This window comes from Archocentrus centrarchus, chromosome 15, assembly GCF_007364275.1.
Source record: "Archocentrus centrarchus isolate MPI-CPG fArcCen1 chromosome 15, fArcCen1, whole genome shotgun sequence".
NCBI classification, from domain to species: Eukaryota; Metazoa; Chordata; class Actinopteri; order Cichliformes; family Cichlidae; genus Archocentrus; species Archocentrus centrarchus.
Genome location: NC_044360.1, coordinates 2,139,483 through 2,166,484, shown reverse-complemented (window position 1 = coordinate 2,166,484; position 27,002 = coordinate 2,139,483). Strand labels below are relative to the sequence as shown.

Sequence of the window (27,002 nt, the reverse complement as noted above, 5' to 3'; positions counted from 1 at the left end):
AGCTGGGAGCTGGTTCCACAGAAGAGGCGCCTGAAAGCTGAAGGCTCTGCCTCCCATTCTACTCTTAAGTATCCGAGGAACCACAAGTAAGCCAGCAGTCTGAGAGCGAAGTGCTCTGTTGGGGTGATATGGTACTATGAGGTCTTTGAGATAAGATGGTGCCTGATTATTCAAGACCTTGTATGTGAGGAGAAGGATTTTAAATTCTATTCTAGATTTAACAGGGAGCCAATGAAGAGAAGCCAATATGGGAGAAATCTGCTCTCTCTTTCTAGTCCCTGTCAGTACTCTAGCTGCAGCATTTTGGATCAGCTGAAGGCTTTTCAGGGAGCTTTTAGGACAGCCTGATAATAATGAATTACAATAGTCCACCCTAGAAGTAATAAATGCATGAATGAGCTTTTCAGCATCACTCTGAGAAAGGATGTTTCTAATTTTAGAAATATTGCGCAAATGCAAAAAATCAGTCCTACATATTTGTTTAATACGTGCATTGAAGGACATATCCTGGTCAAAAATGACTCCAAGATTTCTCACAGTGTTACTGGAGGCCAAAGTAATGCCATCCAGAGTAAGTATCTGGTTAGACACCATGTTTCTAAGATTTGTGGGGCCGAGTACAAGAACTTCAGTTAGAAGTCATCCAGGCCTTAATGTCTTTAAGACATTCCTGCAGATAATATATCATAGATAAATATATGTAAAAGTGTTGTCATGACTTACAGAACCAAAGAGACACACAGCTACGATTTCCTGATTTTAAATTGTCTGATAATTTTCAAAATGCGGCGACTAAAGTCAGATATTTCTGTCACCAGGAATGATGTCTGTGATGATGATGATGGTGATGATGATGCTGTAAACTGTATGTACAGTTAAATATTCCAGCACAAAGAAATCTACGTGTGTACAGCTGACGTTCACTGATGTTTGCATTATTTTGTTGTTTATATGGACAATAGTTCCTGGAATAAAGAGAGACTGATTCATCCTTCTCCAGATGGTCAGTGACCTCTGACCCCTCCTTTCAAACACTTGGACTTGTTTCGCTCTGATGCCATGTTTCAGGAGTTCATCAGGTCCAAAGAAGGGGGAAAGGAACTGGTAAGCAGACTTTCAGTTAAAAGTACTTAAAAAATAGTTTCAAACCTTTTAAAATGAGCAGCTACAAAATGTGAAGAAAAAAATGCTTTTTGGGGGCCTGAAATCAGTGAGGACGTCTTTATCATGTAAAGCTGAACTAAGGCTGAGCTGAAGTTCATGTAATACCAATTTCTACCACAAGATGGTGCAGCAAGGTCATGAACTTTTTTCTTTTTCCATTTTTCATTAAGTCTCTGGTGAAACGCCGCCCCCTAGTGGAGAGGATTTGTGTTCAAGTTTGCAGATATTAACTACATAAAGTGTCTTTAACATTATTCTGTGAAAAAAAAAATGCTAAACCAATGTGGGATCATCTGATCTTTTGAGATTTTATCAAATTTATTACATTTAAAGGAAATCTGCTTTTTTGCCTGTTTGCTTTTTCTGCCTGTTTTCCTGAACAAACAGGCAGAAAATAGCCAGATTTAAAGGTCCTTTTTTTTTTTCTTATGTAATAATTTATATATGTTCATAAAGTTCTTCCTGCTGACCCGTAAAGTCCTGAATTCATTTCTGTTAAACTGTAAAGAAGAGAGCGGACGCAGGAGTCTGCTGAGATATTTATTTACACGTTTAACTAGTGCCCATTATATGAAAACAATTTTTATTTACAGCACCTGTAAGGCATTATGGGAAAAAAAAAACTGTACATTAAAATATTAAAATCTGACATAAAACACAGAAACAAGGAAAAGCTGAATGGATTTATGTGAAAACATCAACTTAAAAAGAAGGAATAAGCTCAACAATCTCCCGTCTCTGAATATTTGTTTTTAGTAATCTGGAGTGATGCGATGTAAAGTGAAGCCAACCTGCTGAGGATTATGGGTAATTAAACTGCCTGAACAAAGACTCTATTGCACTTTATTTCACTTCTCAACACTGAATATTTGTCTTCCTTTCACCTGCACATTTAATTAGTAACTTGATTAATTGAAATCATAATGCGACAGCCGGCTCACTCTGTCAGTTAAAAGCTAAGAATTCCATTTTTCCCAGATGTTTTCCCAAAGTGATGATGGATAGTGTTCTAAGGTGGATCTTTATGGATGCTGTTCACGCTTCTTCTGCTTACTGAGTCCAAAATGACCAGAAGACTCTTTTTCATGGAGCCAGAAAGACTGAATGATGCTGGATTAATGAAACCTGGGCTGCCTGCGCGCTGCATTCAGGTCACATCGATGTACCAGTTGTAAAATTACAAGAAAAAACAGTCAAATTTGCAAGAAATACTAAATATCTGTTATTAAAACAGAAATTTGGTACATAAAGGGGAATTAACCTTAAGGATCATTAACAGGCCGTTAGTGCAGCTTCGTTAGTGCAGCATCACTGCAGTCGGTCTAATAAGGTTTTAAAAAGAGTTCATCTTCAAAAAGTGCTTTAAAAACATCAAGAAAACAGGAGATTTGAAGGTCTTCTTATTTCTTAAAAACATGATTTAAAAAAATAAAAAAACAACTAAGTATTAGTGGACCATGAAGCAGTCGGGGGGGGGAATCAGTTTATGGATTATGGACAGACCTCCCGCCTCCATAAAGCTGCATTAGGAGTTGTGGCTGTCGCATAAACAAAATGAAATAAACTTTAACCGCGTGTTATGAGTTATGCATAGTTTGGATTTTCTTCTTTTATTTACGTCTCACATCACGTTTATTGCATTAAAAGATTTGAATATTTATATGCAATTAAAATTTGTAATGGTCCAAAATATTTTTTTGAGCACAAGGTTGCAATACAAATACTAATAATAATACTTCTAATAATAAGTTAACTTGAGTTACAGTGTACAAAAAGAAATTTACTTCACTGGAGTGTGTTTAAAATGATAATTTAGGATCTGACTCCGTTTCCAGTCTTTTATTATGAAGTGCTTCATTAACACTTCGGTCAAGTTTTATTTTGAAAGCGTCGTCGGTTAAAAGGCTCGCTGTAAAGTAACGCTTTAAAGGGACTTTCTGTAGTTTTCCTGAAGGAAAAACTTAATGAACACTGATCATAACTGACCGGTCAGCTTATTCACGGGTGCGATGCACAGAAAGACGCTACCCTGGAGTCTGGGAACAGTTTTTCAGCCATCGCGTCTTTACCCATCTCAACTATTTCAAAAATATAGATCACCTGGTAGCTGTCATGGACATAAAGAACAATTAATGTCTTCCTCTTTCTTCCAGGGTGAGTTTTCTGCTTCTACACACTGGCAGCCTGGACCAGATGTTTAAGCCCTGCTGGAGCGTGAGTGGAGAGTTTCATCAGTAGTGTGTTGTGGTTAGATGGTCATGGAGAGGTAGGGCTGAAGCTGAAGCAAGTGTTGTGTTTATATTGTTTGTAGAGTTCTGTATGGAGGACCAAACAGTGAGCTCTTCAGCATGTTCCTTCTTACTGCAGTTCCACTAGAACTGCTTATTAGGGGCGTGGCCTCTTTGACTGACAGGTGGATGGCGACACAGGCGGCTGTAGCTGTCTGCTAGGCTTCACCTCAGCTAACTGGACCTCTGGACAGTGTTTGTGCTGTTGGAGCATTTTAATGAGATTATCTGACCAATCATATGGCTGCTGTGGCTTCATTGGACTGAAGGGTTTTATGTGGATGTTATTGATCACTGATCTACCAGCAGAAACAGATAACTTGTTTAGGCTGAGTCCAGAAACATGACGTTATGGTAGATACGTCTACGACAGCTACCATCTGTCGACCGTATAGAGAACTCACTATATCGTCCACTATATTTTTAAGCACATTATATTTATTTGTGTGTTTTGCACATATTTCTGTTACTGCCCGTCTCATACGATGTCCTCTCCTGTGGCAGCTTTTAAACAGGCTGCACAGATAAATCTGAGTTGTGTAGTGAGTGAATTTGTACACAGACCGTGTATTGTGCGTAAATCAAAGGAGTGTTTAAACACAGAAGTGTTTCCACGAGCTGATGGAGCAACAAAGAAAATAATCCAGAGTTTAGACACTTACACACTCTGCTCGTTATCATGGAGCAGCTGTTTTAATGACAGCTTTGAGCGCAGAGGATGAACCTTTGTTCAGTCACATCTGCGTCCTCAGGTTACTGCTGTCATCAGCTAATCGGGTAGTTAATGGGCTCTTTTTTTTTAAATTAACTGATGTCCAAAAAGAAGCAGTGCTGTCAGGAGATTATTCCCCACTCTGCTGTATTATATTTGTTTGCTCTGGGAACGCCACACACTTAAACATGGAAAACGCATCAGGAATGGAATAAGATGGACTGGAGGCAGGTTGCAGATGCCTGTAGGCAGGCTAAAGCAGCAAAACGCCTCGACTTTTGCTCAAACTTTTGTTGGTCTAACAAAAAAATAAAAACTGCTCTCATTATTCATGCTCTGAAAAATAACTTGTAGTGTTGGAGCACCGCTTCAAACACTAAACTTCGAGAAGCTGGAAGCAGGTTTGTGTCAGAAAATTGCTCCGGTGGTTGGTCCATTTTGAGGGTTTTTTTTCTCTGACATTTCTGCAGAAGATCAGAATGTAAAAAAACAGTCCAATTAATTTACGTCAATAAAAAAACAAATAAAAGCAGCAAAACTGCAAGTTTAAGAAGACGAGAACCAGAGGATGTTTGAATCTGGAGGCTGAAAACGGGGACCAAATTATCGCTGGTCACTCCGAGAAGATTAAGAAAACATCCAACATGTTGCTCGCATACATGGTGATGAGATCGAGCACTTTCCTGGAGTCATTTCAGTCAAAATGGTCCAAAGAGCTCAACTCTGCTGTATGCAGGTCTGTGTGTGTGTTTAATTTTTTTTTTTTTTTAATAACCAAGCAAGAAATAATCTGATGCAAAGCGTAACAAGCTTCATTTTTCAAGCCTAAACTACTAATAGCTGAAAGCCTGTAGGTCTCCTTGTCTGTGCTGCAGGGTAAAGTGCTCTGAAAGGAAATCTGGTCTTAAAGCTTGGATGGCCCACTTGTCAGCACAAACTTATTGTCCGCCCACAAATTTTCTGTTGATAATTTTAAGCTTAGTGACATCATGCGCTTTTAGTTTCGTGGTTAAACACCAGCAGTATCACTAATATTCCCCTCAGAACACATTTAGGATAATTTAACAGTTAAGTGGAATCATTACCCTAACTTAAAGAAAAACTACTTAATACTTCTTTTAGTTTCATTAATTAAATCTTTTGCAATGGTTCACTTTTATCTTCTGGTCCTGTTTTGTCCTTAAAGGGACAGTTCACCCTGTCATGCTGTTTCTCCAGGTGTGAACTCTCCAGCTTTAGCGATACTGACTGCCTCCTCTTAAATATGAACCAAGAAATCACTGGATTGAGTTTGTTTTGCCAGCAGATTGAAGTAGTGCACACTCCCTGTTGAAGCTAATATAACAACCAAAAAAGCAGCCAATGAAAGTGTTTGTGAACTCAAAACCACAAGGACCCACATTAATAACTGAGCCACAGAGGTTTGAAGCCTTTAGAAACTCATTAGCACCTACAGTTAGATTTAGAGTCTACAGAATTACACAGGGCTTGATGCTCGGTGTTAGTGGTGCCCCGACATGGAGGAGCCCCGAGTCGGGCTGCTTTTAGACTTTCTTCCCAGCCATCTGTGAGAAATACTGACTGGCAGCTGAAGATCAGGATTAACCAACCACGTCTGGTCCCAGCAGAGGTTACAGGAGTTTCTTCCACGGACCCGACGAGCAGCTCCGCTCCCGCCTCCACGGCTGGCTCGTCTCCGCTTCAAGCTTCGTAGCTGAGCCTTTGGAGTCAGTTCAGCTTCAGGCTACGGGGCTTCAAGCTACACAGCTAGCCTTGGTGGTTGGTGGCAGGGTGAGCTAGCATGAGCTCAGACACCCCCAAAGCTAGACGTTAGTTTGAATAAAGCTGGAGTTAGCATCGGGGTTAGGTTCTCAGAGCTGGACTCGTGTTTTTCTCTGTCTCTTTATTTCCATCCTTCATCAAGGCAGAAAAAACCTGAAACAAAACACACGATTATCTTTTTATCTGCAGGCTAACTGCTGCCCTCGCCCTCAGCTCTGACCACGAGGCTGACCTGAGCCCAGCGGCGGTTCCTGCTGATCATCTGCGTGCTGGCCATGGCGTTAAAGAGCGTGTGCGACTGCAGGTCCTCCGGCAGGCGCGTGAGGAACTGCGCAATGTGGATGAAGTCCATCTGCAGCAGGACATCCTCGTACAGACGCAGGATTCCCAGACCCGTCCGGAACAAGCTCTCCTCGCCATCCCGGCAGAAGACGTCCCAAACCCGGCACGCCACGTCCAGAGGGAGGGACTTACTGTACAGAGTGAAGATCCTGCACGGAGACAAACATTGCATCTTTAAGCTTGTGTTTGACAGCAAGAGAGTGGGCAGGGGGAGGGTGGAGGGAATGGTCCAGGGTGGCCTTTGGATCACCTGCTTCTAGGTTTTATTTGAAGATAAGTTACAATTTCTCCAGATATCAGCAATAAAAAGCATTTAATACATATTTAAATCATTAAAACTTACTGACAGCTTAAATGGAATTTTGCTCCTTTAGCAGTAAAAATACCCAAAAGGCTTTTACTGCTTTTTTTCTTCATTTTTATTAACTCACCAGTCAATCAGATAGAGGTCAGGGGTCAGGCTGTTGGTCTGGAAGTGGCTGAAGAGACGAGGAAGATTCTCCTCGAAAAAAATCTCAAAGGCTGCAAAATACTTCAACATCTGTCAGAAACACGGGGAGAACAAAGGTTTTATTCATCACAGTGTAAAAGTACAAATCCTTCACTTTTAAGAACGTGACACACCCGTCTTATAAAACATCAGAAACTCGTACCAGTTCGTGGTCGACTCTGAAGAAGGCCATCTGACAGGGTTTATTGAGCAGGTTGGCGAAGGTAATGAAGGCCTCGGCCTCCTCCAGGTTGAGGATGAGCACAGCAGCGATGAAGGACATGCCCTGGACCTGAAAGGCCACAAACGGACACTTCGGGTCAGCATTAAAGAGACACTGAATGACTTTTAAATTCTGCCTGGTAACAGCTCATCAACCATTATGCTTTTACTCACGTAGCCAATGTCGGGCCTGTAACAGGTGTAGGCGCCCAGCACGCTGTGGAGGAGGTCGTGGTACGGACCGCCCTGCAGAAGGAAAGCCCCGGCTCATTAGCTGACACAACTACAAACCTCTATCCAACCATCCAGCCACATGAATATCTACCTAATTACTTCTATGTACCCACCTGACTGATGTATCATGGCAACGATTCAAACTAAAGAGATTTCAGTTTTTTGTGAACACACTATAATAACCTGCTATCCCAGCTCCTCCTCATGCTGATTCTGCCTTAATGAAAATTGAACTCATGTAGCACACAAGCACAGCACCAGAACTTGAGGTGGCTTTGTACTGTAAGCTGAAAACTCCAGTAATCAGACGATGCACAGCGATGGTGGGGAGGAAGAACTCATTTTTAACAGGAAGTGAGCAAAGATAAGGACCAATGAAGAGAGCCTAAGAGGGGAGAAACAGGCTCTCTCTTAGCAGTACTGCACAGCTAAAAGAAGACAGATTTGTTTAATGTGTGAGTTGAAGGCCACAACTCCAACAGCTGTCTGTAGGTCCCACAACACACCGCTAAATATAAACTACTGCAGGTGGAAAGGCAAAGCCATCTTCTGCCTGTTAATGGTGTGTTACCTTCTGGAAGATGAAGAGTGAGGGGAAGGTTCTGGAGATGTCTAGCTTGATGAGGTCCAGACTAGACTCTCTGTCAGCCAGAGATGCTCCTCCATCTAAGGGGGGGGAACAAAAACATGCTGATTTGATTATTTTAGAACCTTTATTTTCAGGATGCAGAAACTGGAGCTGAATATTGGTGTTAAAGAGCGACGGTGCGTCGCGTCGTACCGCTCTCGCTGTCGTTTACCGAGCTGGTCTCGCTGTAACTCCTCCACTTCTCTTTGGCTCTGGAGAGGAAGATCTCATAGAGCTCTGCAGAAACATGAGCACACCACAACAATTGTAAGACTTCAGCTGCAAGAGGCACACAAACACCCATAAAGGTGTCATTTTCTTTTGTAATAACACACTGAGTCAGATTTTAGTTTTTTGTGAAAATCTTGCACTGGGACTAATAATGCTTTAAATAAACAAAAGGCAACAGCGCCGTTTGCCCTGAGACACTCACAGCAGCAAATATACTTAAGGAATTAATATCAAAGGTGCATTATATGTGTGCGTGTGTTTGCACCTGGTGTGATGTTGAGCTCGTTGCCGATAGCGAGGCTCCACACTCTTCCTCTGACACTGGGAGGAAGGCCCTGCCACCACAGCTCCCTGACCCGCCTCGTCCCTTTCCTGCGCACACACAAACACACAATGAGTTAAACACGCACGCACACACAAACATACGCACAAAGACGGACAGCTGCGGAGATGTACATGGAGTCCCAGTGAGGCAGGATCTCGGTGTTCCAGATGACCATTGCGTTGGAGATGCTGTCCTCCTGCCGGTGTCTCTCCTTCATCTGACGCTTCTTCCTCTGGGCTTCTTTCAGCTCTGTGGGACACATGACAACACGAGCCAATCATTGAAGCAGAGCAGCAGCCAATAAAATCTCAATCTGTGTGTGCGCGTGTGTGTACCTCTCCTCTTGGCTCCTGCCACCATCTCCTCATACTCCAGCTTGTGCCTCTGAGCTTCCTCCATAGATTTGGCCGGGAGGTTCCTGAAGGACGGACAGACAGACTCAGCCAGCTGGACAGTTTGGTTTTTTTTAAACTTCCTGTCAGGTGTTCGGCCGCACATACACACAGCTCTGTGTCTCTGTGACAGTGACCTCTCTTCATCCTGAAGCTTTTTAAACTGTTTTATGCAGATTTCTGTTTGACCTGCTGCAAGGACTCGATGTCAATTTAAAGAGGACATATCATGCTTTTAAATCTTTCCTTTTCATATGTAAATCATTCATTGTGGTCTATATAAAGTAGAACTGCAGCGCTTTGGTCTGAACTCCTCGGTATTGCAGCTCCACAGACCCCTCTTTTACGCCTGAGAGCAGCTCGTTTTGGTGCGGTCTCTTTAAATGTCAATGAGACGTTTCAGCCCCGCCCCCCTCCAGGTCGCAGAGCATTCCACTCCACCCCGTTCGGCCATTTTTGTAGTTTGATAGCAGCGATACTATTATGTACCGGCAGAGAAACAAGCACTTCGAAGAGGCTCTGATGCCGGGGGGCGATGTAAGGCGTCGTGTGGGTTAATGCACCCAAAAACCGAATATTTTGACTTGTCTACTTGCAGCTTCGGCCTAACTGAAAATCGCTGCAAGAAAAAAGTGGCGGATTCATGAAATCGGTAAGCCGTTTAAGCAGTTTCACAGCAAATACTGTGACATAATAGACACAGTATTATTAAATCAATGTGAGGCTTAAATCACTGGGAATGTGGGCTGGTTTTTAAAAGGCTTCCGAGCAGCAGAGGTTAAAAAACACGGCAGTGTGTAACCCACAACCAAGACAGTCTTTTCCACCACAGACACAGAAGCACACACACGTCAGTGGTTACTGAAGACTCTACTGCAAAACGTTCTCAAACACCGCAGCACCCGCCCGGTGGGCAACAACAGATCTTAGATGAACTTACGATGGGCGGTCCTCTAAGATGAGAGCTGTGGTAGAAAGAGGCTCAAACTCCAGGTTCTTCCTCCTCCCTGCAGCCAGGGGGCGCTGAGGACACAAGGACACGCTGGAGTCCTTCACCGGCTCCTCCTGAGGACACCAAAGAAAGAAACGTGTTATCTTCCTAAGCATATGAGCACATCATCTCACATTATCTTCCCGAGCAGACGCAGTTTACGCAGTCGTCACTGAGCTGTGGATGTTTGACGTTACATTTCTCTGAGCTCTTTAAAAGCTCTTCTACCAGAAATATAATGAAGTGTCGTTCCAACGTATAAAATTTGAAATAAACATCTCAATTTCTGGGCTTTCACAGTTCTCCAAGATTTTAGAAAAACTGCTTTTGCAAAGGTTTTATTGTGACTACCAGGGTTATAATAGTTTTGGATTTTACATTATAGTTTAGTTTTAGTTGGTTTTTACTTTTTTTTCTCTAATTCAGTTAGTTTTAATTAGTTTTCAGAGTGGTTTTTCTCGTTTTTATTAGTTTTTATTTTTGGTTTCATGCTTAGTTTCAGTTAGTTTCAGTATTAGTTTTAGTATTTTCATACCTGATCAGGTGCAAGATTCAAGGCACAAAAGTGACTATTGTGTAATGAAAACTTGACAAAAGATACCGTTTAAAGAAATATATTCAACAACCAGCTGTTCACAAGACATGCTAAATGTGTGTAATATTAAGGACACACATGAACATCAGCAGGGAGAAACAAAGAAAAACATGAACTCCCAAACTCCATAAACTCTACAATAAACTCTACAATAAAGTTCAGCATCAGTGCAGCAGATTAATAACGCCTACATGTGGTGTTTGACAAAAACAAACTCTTTGAAGGAGTCAAAGCTCAAATCCAGCTGCATCCTGATGTTCTCACCACCTGATGCTGCTTCTGTTTTGGAGCTAGCTCGGTTAGATGCTGCTAATTAAACTTGCAGGGTCTTTGCGGCCTCTGTACACAACCTACGGAAGTATCTGACCTCATGTCCACATTTATGCTTGTGTAGCTGGATTGTGTGTGTTAATTACCTTGTGGTCGTGTGCAGGTGTTTTATATGCAGCGCAGGCTGGGACTTCTTTTTTGGTCCTCGCTCTTTGTGCTCAGTTTTTTGGCTGCAAACATATTTGTCCCTGTTTTTTTCCCCTTTCTTCATTCCTTCACGTCCATCCTGATAGTTTCTGCAGTCTCCTACCAGGAATTTGCTGACAGTTGTGAGTCCTTATATTGATGCTTTGATTAGACAGTTTGACAGTTTAGTCACAACGTTCTGGGCTGTGTGGACCCGACAAGTAGTCCCGTTTCTCCAGAGGCTCAGGCCAGGTTACCTGGTAGGATCAGAGCGGTTTCTGTTGTGCGCTTCTCAGCTGGACTTTGATGTTGCTGGTTTTTCCTGACTGAGAAATGTTCCGCACATTTTTCATCATCCACAACAAGACTTTAGATTCTATCTGTGCTTTTGTACTCAAAGAACCTCCATACGGGACTCTGCCGCTTTCTTGGCAGACCGCAGCCATTACTCTGTGGACCAGCGCAGTGAGCGCACACACATGCGCACACACTCACACAGTTGTCCTGTGGCGCTCCCAGCTTAAACTCAGAGAGCGGAAAAAATGATTTCATATCAATCCACAAGGCTTTAAAAAAAAAAATAGTAAATGAAAGTCAGTTTATCGATAATTTCACTTAGTTTTAGTTAGTTTTGTAAACTCACAATTCAGTTTTAGTTAGTTATCGTTTTTTCCTTTTAATTATAATTTTTATTTATTTCAGTTAACGACAATGTTTTTTCAATTTCAGTTTTCATTATTTCGTTCGTTTTCGTTAACTCTAATAACCCTGGTGACTACTGTTAATGTACAAATCTGTATGAACTCAGGAAAATCAATGATTTAAAAAACAAATGTTAAAAAAGATTTACGGAGCAGGTGGAGGGATGTACTGGAGATAAGAGGAATGAAAGTAGAATTGAGATGTAATACATGCGGGTGAATGAGAGGGAGGCAGGTGGAAAGGTGAAGCTGCTAGGAGCAGAGGTGGTGGAGGTAGATGAGTTTAAATACCTGGGATCAACCATCCAAAACACAAAAGAGGTGAAGAAGAGAGTGCAGGCAGGGTGGAGACGCGTGTCAGAGGTGATTTGTGACAGAAGGAGAGCAGCAAGAGATAAGATAGATAAGATAAGATAAGATAAGATAGTGTTTATTTGTCACATGCACAGTTATACACAGTACAATGCACAGTGAAATGTATTTTGTACCTGCAACCATATATACACACACATATAAATAAGAAGAATAAAAATAAAAAAAAAAAGTAATTCACACTATACACTATACTCTATATACTATACCTATACACACTTTTTAAATGAAATGAATGAATGAATGAGTGAAAGGGAAGGTTTCCAGGATGGTGGTGAGAGCGGCTGTGATGGATGGTTTGGAGACGGTGGCACTCACAAAAAGACAAGAGGCTGAGCTGAAGATGCTCAGATCAGTGGGAATGAGCAGGATGGACAGGATTAGAAACAGCAGGAGGAGAAGAGGAAGACCTCAGAGGAGGTCTGTGGATGTAGTGAAGGTGGACATGCAGAGGGTTGGTGTGGCAGAGGAGGATGCTGGGATGGAGGCAGAGGATCTGCTGAGCAGCTGAATATCAGTAAAAGGTGTAAACTTGTGACAAGGAATTAAGACTGTGGGCGATAAAAACACAAGGAGATAAGTAAAGTTTTATAATGATCATTTATGAAGCAGTTTATTTATTCTTAACTTACAATTTTCTTTGGACTTTGTTTATAAATGTGTTTCATATAAAAACTTAAAGCTTCAGTCTACAATCTTTTCATGCAATAATTTGCAGGTTTTTTTACAATTATTTTTATGGGCATTTTTCTTTTTCTTTTTCTTTTTTTTTTTGTTATTCTTATCTTTGTAATGTGTGGCTCTCTGTATGTTTACATTAGAATTAAATATAATGGAAAATAACAACCTAACCTAGGACTGCTTTTCTTTAATAATTCGTAAAATTCTCTGGAGCACAAAGAGATGAAACGATCACTTCAACCCTGAAAACATTTCTAAAGTTTTTTGATATATTATTCACAGCTACAGAATAAATAGAGTGTTCGTTCACGAGCTTCAGCACAGAGTATCACTGAGGGTGTGTGTGTGTGTGTGTGTGTGTGTGTGTGTGTGTGTGTGTGTGTGTGTGTTTCAGCCTGCACAATAAAACGCTTGTCTACAGGAACAGGACAGCTGTGGGGTCAACAGAACAACGGGCCTTTTATCGGCCGAGTTCTGAGCGTGGCCGCCGCCAGCAGGGGGAGACAGAGGTCACACTCTGACAGAGGCTGGGAAAAATACATCCTGTGGCTGACCCAATGATTCCCAAACAGCTGAAAACGTCAGAAAAACAGCTGAGGACACACTTATGATTGAAATGAACAGTCAGCTGATAAGAAGCAGCACACAGATGTGAAAATGTGCTGCTCTCCTTTTCTGAAGTTTACGGTAAAGTGTGTATTTTGGTTTGTTACACAGACTGTAGATGAAAGATGGATGTAGCCACCATGACACCACCAACTGTTTTTACGCCACATTTTTAGAGCCAGTAGTGGCCATCTTTGGATGAGGCAGTTGAGCCGTTACAAACTATAAATTAAGTATTTTTGTTTTTAGTCAGACAGCTAAGACCTCTGAATACGTCTGCTTGGGTTCTCTGAACTTCTGAAAGGGGATCCCCCATTTCTTCTGACATTTTATTAAGTATCGAAAAGATTGGTTTGCTGCAGGCTGAGTGTCTGTAACACCCCAAAAAAAGCTTCAAGTATTCACGGTATTTATGTCTGCAAGGTTTTACAAGCAGTAAAAGTCCAGATGCTGCAGTGAAAGCTGCATCTGCACACACGATGTGTATTTTCCAGCTTGATGCTAACGCTGCTAGCCTGCATCTGTTTATGACCAACATAACGGCTGGAAGGAGGCTGTAAAATGGATTTACTGTGTGTGTGTGTGTGTGTGTGTGTGTGTGTGTGTGTGTGTGTGTGTGTGTGTGTGTGTGTGTGTAGGCTGAGCCACACATATACAGCCTGAAGCTGAGGAGGCAGATGATTACACATGCACACACACACACAAGCAGCAGCTTCCTCCTCTGGTTGAGTTTAATTACACACATTTTCGCATCAGTCAACCAGTGCAACAGCTGCATCGCACTCAGGAGCCTCTGCTGCCACAGGTCATCCTACCAAAGTGCCCCTGAGCAAGAGCGAGACAGTGTGACCACTCACTCTGCTCACATGATGGCAGCCGGAGTCAGATGATTCACTGGGAAAGGAGCCGGCCAGATGTGGTCTGGCTTAGGCTGGCTGACACGTCAGACACAAAGCTGCCGAGGAGGAGGAGGAGGAGGAGGAGGGCCGACTTCCTTAAACTGTTTCCTTTCAATAGCGCAGAAACACAGCATCTGCTCTGAGAGTGTAACTGCCAAAATGATGCTAATACACTACAACTATGGGACTCTGTTGACCCACCCCAGTATGTTCCAAAGTTTAAATGTTGTTGGGAGATCTTCCTGCTGCAGCATGCAGATACAGTAAGAGTGTGAGTGAGTGTGTATGTGTGTGTCCAGCTCAGTGGAAACTGTTTTAGGTTTGGCTCTTTCCTGTTTCAGCATCACAATGGCTTCATGCACAAAGCAGAAAAATGGTTTCCACTTTGGTCTGGAGGAACGTGCATGAAGAGGCCAGACCAAAACCCCATCAGCATCTCCTGGATGGACTGGAAATGTGTTTGTGCATGGGAGCAAAAACCCCTGCAGAGGTTCCAGTAGAGATCTTTGAATGTGACTGACAGATGAGATCCTCTTTAATTTTAAAGGCTTCAGGTTGCTCGAGTACACAATTAAAGCATATAGTGCATGAGATGGGACTGCAGAAGCAGTGTTCTTCATCTTCCACTAACAACCAAACATCAACCTACAGGACTTAACCCAAAGGGTGCAGTTCCTCTAACATCCACTTGAGGCTGGCTACAGATGTTCTGTTTGGTCTCTATAGCTAATCTACCCCCACCTGTTTAAACTGCAATAAGGCTTAAACTTTGCATTATTAGGGGCGTGGCCTCTCTGACTGACAGGTGGATGGCGACACAGGCGGCTGTAGCTGCCTGCTAGGCTTCACCTCAGCTAACTGGAGTCCCTGAACTGGACCTCTGGACCGTGTTTGTGCTGTTGGAGTCTTTTTAATGCAATTATCTGACCAATGATATGGCTGCTGTGGCTTCATTGGACTAACAGACCGTCCAAGAAGGCGGAGCTCATTTTGGGGTTGGGGGGTTCCCTCTTTTAATATTGCACGGTTCTTACCTTACAGCATAAAGTGCTTTGAGACAATGTTTAATAACACTTTTATTAACTAATTAGCCTCATTATTAATCTGCTGTTTATTTCCCATCCCTGCGCTGAAGGCAGCATATTTAAATATATATATTTAAATATATAAATAAATATAAAAATAATAAATATAAATATATATATTAGGGCTGGGACTCAATTTAAAAAATTAATCTAATTAATTAGAAGCTTTGTAATTAATTAATCGCAATTAATCGCATTTTAATCGCATTTCAGTATTTAACATGAGAAATATTGATTTAAGTTTGGCTGATGAATGAATCAATATACATGAGCTTACACTTCAAAATCAGATTAATTTCCAACCAGGGGCGGGCTGGGGTTAAAATTCAGCCCGGGAGTTTGGTTTGGAGAGGCAAACGGACAAACCATAATTTTAAGACAAGAGAACTTTATTTGCAGGTGTGGACTGCACCTGTGGCCACGAGAGCTGCTGCAGCCAGGCTGCTGTGCTTAATTGGGTAAAAAAAAAAAAAAAATTCTGATCACTGGCCGTTCGGGAACCTCCCGATGGCCACCACGCCCCTGTCTGAATGAGTTATGTCTGTGTTTAACTTCCACTCAGCAGTGAAAACCAGCGGGAGGTTGAAAATGATGTGCCGGCAGTCGGACGTTCTCTCCGGCTAAAGCGAACCTGGATAGTCCGGTCAGCTGACAGCTAGCGAGGCGAGCTGCTGGTAGATATGAATTTGGACACAGCTCATCACGCTTATCACACTGTGCGTCGATATAATCTGTATGCCTGGACTCCTGCAGTGAGAAACGTTCCACGATGCAAAGTGCGATTAAAATGCGTTAAATTTTTTCATTCGTTATTTTCCCCGTAATTAATTAATCGTAATTAACGCGCTAAAGTCCCACCCCTAATATATATATATTTATAAGTACATTAATTAATTATTATTAATTATTAAATTATTAAAACATGGAAACACAAAGATATTCAGACATTTATCATCATGTGGTCAGCAAACTGCCCTCAGAACAGGTCATGATTGTACTGTTATACCGGCTCTGAACTCCTGACAAAAACCCCTCATATCATTACACATCTCCCACTGTGCAAAGTGCTGTGAAAACATAAAACCAGGATGGAGAAAAGGTGCCAACAAAAGCAAAGAGGAAAGCTGAGAGTGTGCAGGTAAACACTGCTCGATTTGCTCGAACATAATCAGCGTTTTAAGCTGTTGTGAAGAAGGAAAAAGTTCTTGAGAGGACCTCGAGGACATACAGTGAGTACCGGCGCATGTAAACAGAGCTTTTGTTGTGCCTGCAGGGCTCCTTTAACGCCTCTACTTTACAGTGTTTATCTGATTTTCCAACACAGCAGCTCATGTTTCTGCGAGGATGATTCAGCCAGGAGAGCTTCGTCTCCTTTTAAAGGACCGACTGTGACTAGAAGCAGATTAACCGCCCTGCGTGGGACGACGATGATGACGATGATGATATGAATGTGTGTGTGTTTAAAGAGCCAACCTGCTGTGTGGTCAGTGTGGAGGCGAGGTCTTTACTCGCATCGCCCTCTCTGACTGCTGTTTTGCCAAACAGTCGCCACCCTGTTGAATTATGGGAAGTCGCTTTGGGCTCTTTGGATTTCCTAGAAAACAGGCTCCTGAAAGAAAAGGCAGAAAGCAGAGACTGATCTCAGTAATGGAAGTCTTTACATTTAAAAACATGCACGAACATATGGAGGACTGTTACTGCCAAAAGCACAAACAACACGAATGACCATAAATCAAACAAAAATATTACAAATAAAAGTAGGCACTAATTAACTTTTGAAGTGTGACACAAAGCCCATATTTATTTACATTCCCATTTAATTTTATATTTTATTTTTAATTGAATCATTTTACATGTGTATTTTTATTTTGGCACTAATAAAAACATATAAAATGTGACAAACTGCTTCTTCTCTTTTTTATTCACTTTCCTCATTTGAATTCTTAATTTAATCATTTTTAAATCTGTCTTTCTTGGTATTTGTATATTTATCTGATATTTAAAATCTCAAACTCATTCTTCTGTTTTTGTATTTTTTGTTTTACATTTCTTTGCATACATGAGGTCAGCTCGTTGCCTCGAGGAGGACAGATGGTAGGAAATGGTGCCCTTGAATCAGGAGTTAACCAGAATCGGGGTCTTTGCTGAATAGTTGAATAAAATAAAAAACAAATGTTATGCAAAAAGAATTATTAAAAACAAAAGTGGGTAGTAATTAACTTTATACTAAGTCCCATTTCATTCAATCACTTCCAGTTTAATTTACTGTTTATTAATAACTGTTTAAGTAGTTTTGTATGCATTTTTCTTTATTTCCCCAAACTTGTGCACTATTTCTCTATTTTCTTCTGCTTTTCTGCCTTAGGTTGCAAATTCAAAGTGTGTTGTAAGGTCAACCTTTTGCCTACTGGAGGTCAGGAAATGGTGTTCTCTGATAAAGAGAATCGAGGCATTTACTAATCTAGCTGAAATAAATACACAAAAAATGCATTAAAAAAAAACATTTAAACAAAAGCAGGAACGACTTCACTTTTCAAATCTTATTCTTATTAATTCCCTACTTATTCACATTCCCAATTCCTCTTTTATTTATTCATTTGGGATTTGCAACACACGTATGACCTGCTCAGGGCGCGCCCCGCCTCCGGCCCTGTGACATCAGGGATAGGCTCCATAAATCATTCAGACCCTGAAGGAATCCTGCTATCAAATGTAGGTGAAAAGGAGGCTTTTCATACGCTCTGACACGTTGTGAGTAGCAGCCACCTATCCCACATGCAGATATGAGCCTGGAGGTTTACCCACAATGCACTCTGTGAGGTTTTCTCCAGTGAATTATCAGAAAGCAGATCAAACATCTGCTTGTTTCTGTTCCTCTATGGCACAGAGATTAAACTGCTGCAGTGTATTCAAACTACCACATATCCCATCACGCCGATGTCAGTTAGCGAGGCTTTGGCTTCAGACTGTGACACTTGGAGTGGGTTTCAAATGGATTTTTAGTTTAAATGTGTTTTTCAGCCCTGAAAAGTGGATCTCTCCTGTACCTCAACCCCGTACCCAGTATATCTGACGGCCTGTAAGTCCGAAAACATCCACAGTGTGAAGGTCAGACTTTGCATGGCTTCATTAAATGTACTGAAGTTATTATTGTAGAAAAGATGTGCTCAGCTCAGCTTAAAGTGTAAATAAAACCTGAGAAAACGTCTTCCCCTTAAACTGATTCCTGTAAGTGTTCCCCATCACTCAGACATTGCAACATACTGACAGTTTCCCATTTCATTAGAAGTCCAGTGATCTCTGAAGAATGTAAACTTTGGTCAAAAAAGCTGCAGAAGACGATTTCAGTTCCTCAAACAAACAAGGAAAGACATGCAGGGAAGACGTAATGTGGTAAATGCATCCTGATGTTGCAGCTGCAGCAGTTTTTTTTTTTTTTTAAGATGATGCCAGAGGAAAAAGAAGCTTTTAAAAAGCTGCCAGATCAACAGTTTTACATCTGTGTCAGAGGAACAGTCTGCTGGTCAGCCAGTGGGAAGGAGGAGGAACTGGAGGTAGGAAAGAGAACAAACACAGACACACACATGAATCCAAAGAGACAGCAGAGCAAATATTGTCCCACCTTCCCGCTCTGCACGGTCAAGCTTCCTCACAGCGGCAGAAACGAGCGCTCGCTTCAAAGACCGGCACGCTCATCATCTTCACTGCTGTGCATTGTTTTTTTCCACAGTACAGCCCAGTACTGGGGGGTTAACGTGCACTCGTTAAGGCAGAACTATCCACCCTCCACATAAAAACACAGCAGTGCTCTCTCACCAGCGTTAATGAGAAAACAAGCTGGAAATCTGGTGATTGGCCAGTTGTTATTTAATGGGCATCTGTGCATCTACAGTCATTGTCACTGAGCTGCCACGTTCATTCAGTCAGTCTGTAAATAATGCCCCACCTAAAACACCGTCTCAGTTTAGTGATTCTCTGCCATGTTTAACAAGCTGCTTTCCAAAGTTTTTAGGCACAGAGACTGTCGCTCCATCCAAAAAATACAAATCCTACTAATACCAGGACTAATAAGGATACTCCTGATGTACCAGCGCAAAGTTTTAGAAGGAAAACATCTCCCTTACAATCAGATCTAAGTTTTTGTTTCCATCGTGCATTTAGATTATTAGATCGGTGTGAGGAGCGCATTTATGGAAATATTCACTGTGACTTGCACTGCATCCATCTACAACAAGGCAACTCAAAGTGTTTTATATAAATTATTAAAACCATGAATGCAAAATGAAGAACACAAGAAAATGTAAGAGCTTTTAGGCAGAAATTTTAAAAAAGCAAGACAGATCCATAATCCAGATTAGCAAATATAAAAATAACTGGCTGCAGCTTATCAGAAATGATTATTCTCACTGGCTTTTGTGCTTCTTTGTGGCGGCTCTGTTAGCTAGAAGAAACTAATTAACCCCTTTATAAAAGCCACATTTAAATAACAGTCCCAGAGCTACAGCTCAGAGCACGCACTGAAGATATGCTGACTTACATGATTAAACCAAACAAACTCGTAGATTGTGACAGACACTGGTTAAAAAAAAAAGAAAAAAGTGGCCTGTGTGTTTTTCTTCTTCCTCTATTGTGGCTGCAGTTGTAACGAGTGAAAGAAACTACAGAAACAGAAAAAGGAGAAGTTGTTTTCTCACTAAGAGAGGGGAGATGCTCTCTAACTCATATAATGTGACACTTTTTGGTGTAATTATAGGCAAAAAGAAGTGAGAGGTTAATTCACGGTGTGCTGCAAGGCTTCTCCAAACCGCTGATTAAATCAGCCAGAAGAAGGAAGGCAGCAGGTTCGCGTGTCCCCGCTCCGTCCCAGAATAAAAGGCGGTGCTTTGCTTTGTGCTGGTTTCATCAAACTGCTGCTCAGATCAGAAGCAGCCTTGTTCAGAACTCACTGTGGCTGCTCTGTTGTTCAGCAGGTCCTCTGTGGCTGTGTTTGTGGGGTTTACGTGTGATAGGATCTAACCGCAGTGTTTCCCCACACACACACACACACTTGCGTGGGCTGTTTAAGGATATTCTGTGTATACAGAATATCCTTAAACAGCCCACGCTGTATGGAGCTGTAAAACAAAAATGTACAAATTGTGGGATAAACACTTTTCTTCTGGTAAACTTTGTCAAACTTTTAACAGAAGGCGGTTGAGACAAACCTAACCAAAGAGTTTTTAGTGCATGAACCTGATTCTGTTTTGCTACAAGCTGGAGGGTCACTAACCAGAGCCTGAAGGAGGCGATGACCTGGAGCTACTATGCTGAGCTGATCGAGGCTGCAGTGCAGACCAGGGGCTGCAGTCCACGAAGCTGGGAGTCAGAGGGGGGAAAAACTGACTGGAGACGCAGCTGGTTATCGCCTATTATTTATTCTTGTTAAAGTATTTAAGGTATCATTTATGGAACTATTGTAAGAAGTGCAGGTGCACCGCTTTTTGCACCTTGCTACCATCACAAATGCAGCACAATTCTGTGTGAAACACAGAGACTGCACTACAGACTGCATAAATAATTAACTACAGAGGTCATCAGAACTAACGAACATCTTAAATAATTAAAGACCGGTTCAGTGTTATTCCAACAGTTGATTAGAAGCATCATGTGAGCACAGCTTCTTGGAGACTGCTTCAGGCTGGACTCTTTCACCATTCAATTCAATTTTATTTATACAGCACCAAATCTCAACAGTCACCTCAAGGTGCTTTATATTGTAGGTAAAGACCCTACAGAGGAAACCCAACAGTAAAAATGACCCCCTATGAGCAGCAGTTGGTGACAGTGGGAAGGAAAAACTCCCTTTAACAGGAAGAAACCTCCAGCAGAACCAGGCTCAGGGAGGGGGGGTCATCTGCTGAGACCGGTTGGGGCTGAGGGGAGAAACAGACGTTCATCATTTATATTTAAGCCAACTTTCTTCTGCTTGGCTGCCCCTCACAAACAGAAGGTTTGAGCAGAAAGAGAAGAGAGCAGGAAAAAAACTGTCTAAAACAGACTGATTTTGGCCCACATGGATTACTTGTACTGACCCCACTGACCATGTTTAACATGAACATCAACCACTGAAACAGGAAATAAGGAAAAGCAGAACAGGTATGCTTTAAAGTAGCGCTCCCGGTTGCATTCGTGATGTGTGGATGTGACCCTGCTTGACCTGCCCTGAGCTCAGCGAGCCACACAGCCAGCGTGGAGTTTTTCCAGCTGGGCTGTTTTCTCCTCCGTTCCTGCTCCGTCTGTCTGGATTTCCTCTGAGACGGCGTGACATTCAAGCCAGCTGCAGAGGCTCGCGTCCAAACCGAAAAACCAGCCCAGACCCAGACGGAGATTTAGCAGAGATTTTCCTGCACCTGCCAGTCAGACACGATTTTACTAGTTCATAAATCAAACTGAGAAAAATCCCCTCAATTTTCTGAATGCTACTAAACTTTAAAGAAACACTCTGCTGCTGCTGTTCTTTCTATTTCACTTCCTCATGTGGCTCAGAGGAAAGCTGGAGTTCTTCCAGTGACTGTCAGCGTAATATAACGTATATGTTCTGCTGTTGGAGTCGCTGTCCAAGTCACAAGGGATGAAATCATGCAATCAGTTCAACAGTATGAAACAGGGCTGTGCTTCCAGCTTACAATCCTTTTGTAACAACACAATAAAAACAGGAAACCAACCTTCACCTGCAGCCTTTTCTGCTCAAACCAATTACACGTAACTGTAGAAGGCACGTATGTGCAGCATATTAAATCACCTGAACTGAGTGCAGGCCTCATGTCCTGATTCAGTTCCAGAGTTATTGTGATGTTTCAGCCTGGGCTCATGGAAAAATGTGGAGCAGTGATGAAGACGTAACCTGTTTGTTCACGGATATGAAATGTGCTGTTTTTTTCCTTCTAAAGTCAAAAACAATCCAAGTAGTTTTGGTGCCTAAACTTCACTAAATAATGAATTAAATGAAAGCAAATTCACCCTTGTGTTTTCAGGCCTCCTGCAGTATGTAATGCACTACTACCTCCAGAAAATGACCATTAGCACCAGTGCTGAGGTGGACAAACAGGAGAAACGTGTGAAGCCAAAGAAAACGAACAGCAGTTACAATAAACCGAACTGGACCGCTCGACAAAGCCGGCCACGTCGTGGAGCTCCCGGTGGTCTGCCCACCGCTGCCCGGGACTGTTTGACCAATGAGGTCATTTAGGATGAGAACATATCCACCAACCTTGAGACTACAACCCTGCTATACTGATCACACTGTGTTAGCGGTGTTCTGTTTGGGTGCGCTGGGTTAATCATCAGTTACTGACACACCATCTCTTCTACACCATCGATCAAAAACCTTCGCAGTTTGAACACATACCACCTCACCCACACTTCCTGGCTCTGACACAGCCGTAATCAATGAGCACGGCACCAGACCCTCCTGGATATGATTAAAACCTGCAGGGTCCAACACCGGGACCAAATTAACAGGATCTGGACGTCCTAACCGCCAGCAGTGTTGTGGTTACAGCAGACAAACAGGAAAACTGACTCCAGTCCCAAATCTAATCAGTCGAATGACAGAAAACGGACCAACTATTTAAGCCAAAGATATAAAGTTAGCTCTGAACAAACAGCCCTTCAGTTATCAGCCTGCAGGCGACTGCTGGCACCACCACTACTGCTGCTTTCATCACCAAACCTGCTGCCCTCTGATTTCTGAGAAGGCCCTGTGTGCTTCCTGTTGTTAGGCTGGGAACTGGAGGCGATCTGAGACATTTAAACACAGTTTCTGGTCCGCTACGAGCCTGAAGACTCACTGCAACGACTGAGGATTTCTGTAAAGACTTTTAATGCAAAACAACAGTGTGCACCTTCTAGGTTTGATACTGTAGATAGCAGGGCTGGGTGATAAGGTCCTGAAAACTGACAATACAGGAAAAATAGCTCCATGATTTCTACTAAAGCAACAGGTAGGCCTTCACAAACAGCTGACTTAAAACAGACTGAAATAAAATGCAAAAATATAACTTCACTGGTCATATTTAAAGGCAGCTTTCAGGAAACATTAAAACCATTTTCCATCTTTATTTCTGATCCGACAAAGCAGTTTTTATTTGAAACTGCTTTCATTCGGATCGTTGAGTTTCTCTGAAGTGGGTTTACATGAGGTCAACGTGTTACCTGCAGTACACAGAATGATAGGCCACGCCCCCCAAACAGACAGCAAGGGAATAAAAAAAGCAGTAGCATTTTATTTAATCTGTCAGCCGGCACCACAAACCACCAGTACACAACCACAAGGTAATTAACACACACTGCACCAACACAACCATAAATGCCGTGAGCCACGTTGTAGCTCTACAAAGAGGGTTCAGAGGGGGACTGATTTTGGGTTACATACGTAGGCCCTGCAAAGACCCAACGCAGAAGCGTAATTCAGGCTTAAATCCGGCTTTAACTGTCACTGAGTCACTGCCCTCTGAGTCAGTGACAGCTTCTCGACTCGCTCCCCCAATGAACACAGCAAGGAGTGAGAGGGAGATTGATTGATTGATTGATTTTTGGTAGGTTTACATGTTTATGTTAATGTGTATCTATGTGTAGCGGACCTGATTCTATTGGGGCCTCTTGGCCAGGTCATGTTTGTCAATGTGAAGTGGCTCTCAAACTTTTTACCTGGTAAAATAAAGGCTTTAAAAAAATAAATAAATAAACAAAGACAGCTCTGCTCCAGCACCAGGAGAGCAAGGAAATAAGTAGTAAATAATTCACTGATCCACAACTTAAACATCTCCAGTTTTGCAAATAAAACATATTTTAATTGTTCAGACTTTGTAAATGAAGGGTTAAAGCTGAGTTTATTATTTATTTACCTTCTCATTGACTTCAGGATGACTCATTTCTTTGGCTAAAAAAAGAAAAATCTTGCTGTGCTGCTGCTCCGATGCTTTAATTCTGGCACAAAGTCGAAAAAGTTGGCTTCATCAAAGAGCTCAGAGCCTTTTAGTTCAGCCACCTGTGTGTGGGTTTATTCAAAGCCACGTGTGACACGTCTAAAAATCAGCTTTTCAGGAACTGAGAGCATGTAATCTCATTCACGCCTGACGGACCGACAGTCACAGCATCTGGGCAGCTGTACGGAGGCTAAACGGTGTGACGAATCAGCTCTGAAATGACTCCGGGAATAAAAAGAGAGCAGAGGGAGCAGCGAAGCCCCGAGGAAAGAGGCTGCACGCTCGATGCTCGCTGAGCCCTGCTGTATCACTTACTGCACACATACAGAACTGAGACATGATTAACACGCAGGATTTTACTCACATCCAGGCCCCACACAGCAGCTCTGATACTCATGAGTTCATCAGCCAGGTCGCATGTTTAACACAAGAAACTGATATTTAATGCGGAGTTAACCCACAGTATCTCAGTTTGTGATACTCTGGATATCTCAGAAAGCTAGAAAAGTGAGGACTGTCACTGCTGGACATAAGAACACATTTGTGAGGCTACTTTTCAAGTTCAACACTCAGGAACTGGGTTTAAATTATGAGCTGTAGTCCCTGAAATTTGGATTTGAATGCACAAAGGAACAGAAGTTAGTATTTTATATCTTTCAGTGGTGTTTTTGTTCTTTATTTATTAAAAAAAAGACGAATCTGTCAAGAGTCTCAAAGATAGATGAGGGTCAGCTAATTAGGATGTTACTGGATGGAATTAATGCATGGCCTTTTAAAGTCTTTATTTAGTCACTGTACTCTTTAAATTACAAACTTCATTCCCTAAAATCTAAACTTAAAGGTGATGGATAAACAAAGGAAGAAAAGTGAGTATTTTATGTTTTTCAGTGGTCTTTATGTTGTTTCCACAAATTTGTTTGGAGTTTCAACCTGTTATAAATAAAATCAGTATTTGTTATATGTAAAATGCATAATTTATCTAGTTTGGGCTATTTTAATAAAGCAAACTGAAGTCTCATTGACAAAAGTCAATATATGAGCTTTTAAATCTTTATTTTATTCTATTTCAGTGGTGTTTATGTTGTTTACTCCTGTCTTAATAAATGCGGGTGGAGGGGGTGTCCTTGCCTCCCCTGCATGCTTCATCATACTTGTTCACTTTACCTGGTGAAGAAATCTGCGATGCCGAACCTCTTTGGCATCTGCTTGGGGTCCGAGCCGTCCCGGTCCTGATCCAGGTCCGGCAGCTTGTCCGGGGCGCTCTGCCTGCGACCCGCCTCCAAAACGCCCCTCAGGTCTTCATCGTACCCTTCAAAATAAAAGCCCCCATACTCTTCATCCTCAGGGGACAACGGGGTGGCGTCGCAGCTGAGGGACACAGCCACGTTGGGGTTAGTCCTCAGACTCTGCGGCCTGACGGGAGGTGAGCTGGGGTCGCTGAAGCCCTCATCATCATCATCATCCTCCTCATCCCTGATGTTGGGCTCAGAAAGCGGGCTGGCACCGGATGAAGGGCAGGGAGAGGGGAGTTTGGCACTTGATAACCCGACACCCTTGTCATGTCTAGACTCTGACTTAAACTGACAGTCAAGGGTGCTTTCAGGTGAGCAGCCCAAGTCCAGGCCCTGCTCACGTGTGTGGAAACCACCGTTGGCCACTGTCACTTCTTCACAGTTGCACAAGCAAACCTGCTGCTTGGGAAACCACCCTACATCCCCCTCAGAGCTGTCAACAGCTCCGTTAGGCATGTTTACCCCTGCGGTGCAGGGACAGCTCCGCCGGTGCTTCCTCCTCCCGCATGACAACTCATGGCGGGGGAGATAAGTCCTGAGACACCCACCTCCCGTGGCCTCTCCCTCCGGGGTAACGCAGTCTGAGTCCCGGGTTTCCCCTTCGCTGTCCCCCCGCATCTTCTCCACAGAAAGCACAGCTGGACAGGAAGCAGCTGTGGTCCCCTCAAGGCCAAGTCCTCCTCCACCTCCTCTTCCTCCTCCTCCTTCCAGCGCGACCACCGGCAACTCCTCCTCAGTGAACCCGTTTAGGCCGCTGTGGTTCCCACAGACCTCCGAAACCTGCCCGAGAAAGAGCCTCTCCAGCATTATCTCCCCTTTAAAGGAGGCGTCACTGTTTACATTCCTGCCGTTACCGGTGAGAGCCTTCCCAGCGTCCTGACCCCCGCTGACCCCGGCTAGCAGCGCGATGCTGCGGTCTCTGAGAGGATATTTCCCCGTTCCTCCGCCATCTCTTTCTCCCTCTTCGTTCTCGTTCAAGTCAACTCCAAATGACCCTCCGTTCTCCCTCGCCGTCTCCATGACTACTCAGTCCGCCAAGCGAGCCTCTGCCGCGGGCGTAAATTCCTGGCCGGTGGGCCGAGCTCCGCAGCAGCAGCAGCAGGTTTTGTTGTTCTGGGAGGACGGGGCTACCTGCATTTTAGAGCCGGTTCAAGGCTACCTGACACACGCCCGGCGCAACATATCCGTGTCTGGTGTCCAAAGCAGAAAAGGGAACGTTTCACACCAGCTTTTTGCGTCGCCACCGGGCAGAAGATTAATTAAATCCCCGACGGTTAGCTCGTCGCAGCAGCAGCGGTATCCCGGACACAGTCCAGCGCCATCTTGAAAATTCCCCAACAATGACGTCATTCCCCACAACTCTGTTTTGATTCGCTGAAGAGGTTTACGGCGACACCCTGCGGTCAATGTATGTAACTGCACCTCAAACCCGCGTTGACCCCGTTTAAAAAAGAAACAAAAAAAAGAAAAACGTGGAAAAAAGGAAACTGAGTCAAAGTTATCACAGATAACCAAAATCTACAAGTGAAAAAGATTTTAGTTGACTGA

At 42.9% G+C, this 27,002-nt stretch overlaps 1 protein-coding gene across 1 annotated transcript; it reads right to left on the bottom strand.

Annotated features, from left to right (window-relative positions):
- Nucleotides 1-1,691: 1,691 nt before the first annotated feature.
- On the bottom strand, nt 1,692-26,781 carry LOC115793067 (TBC1 domain family member 12-like). Its single transcript, XM_030747801.1, has 13 exons — nt 25,327-26,781; nt 16,670-16,805; nt 9,751-9,875; nt 8,754-8,836; nt 8,550-8,667; nt 8,359-8,465; nt 8,016-8,099; nt 7,806-7,900; nt 7,175-7,246; nt 6,942-7,070; nt 6,720-6,829; nt 6,179-6,437; nt 1,692-6,099 (listed from the first exon to the last, which is right to left on the bottom strand). The coding sequence occupies exons 1-13, from the start codon at nt 26,472-26,474 to the stop codon at nt 6,028-6,030; spliced, it is 2,538 nt and encodes an 845-aa protein (XP_030603661.1). The 5' UTR covers nt 26,475-26,781; the 3' UTR covers nt 1,692-6,027.
- Between the last annotated feature and the right edge of the window lie 221 nt (nt 26,782-27,002).

Coding starts and splice junctions, on each gene's coding strand:
- LOC115793067 (XM_030747801.1), bottom strand. CDS start 26,474: ATGGAGACGGCGAGGGAGAACGGAGGGTCATTTGGAGTTGACTTGAAC. Junction 8,466..8,549: donor CTGCCTCACTGGGACTCCAT/GTACATCTCCGC, acceptor GTGTGTGCGCAG/GAAAGGGACGAGGCGGGTCA. Junction 6,100..6,178: donor GGAACCGCCGCTGGGCTCAG/GTCAGCCTCGTG, acceptor GTTTTGTTTCAG/GTTTTTTCTGCCTTGATGAA.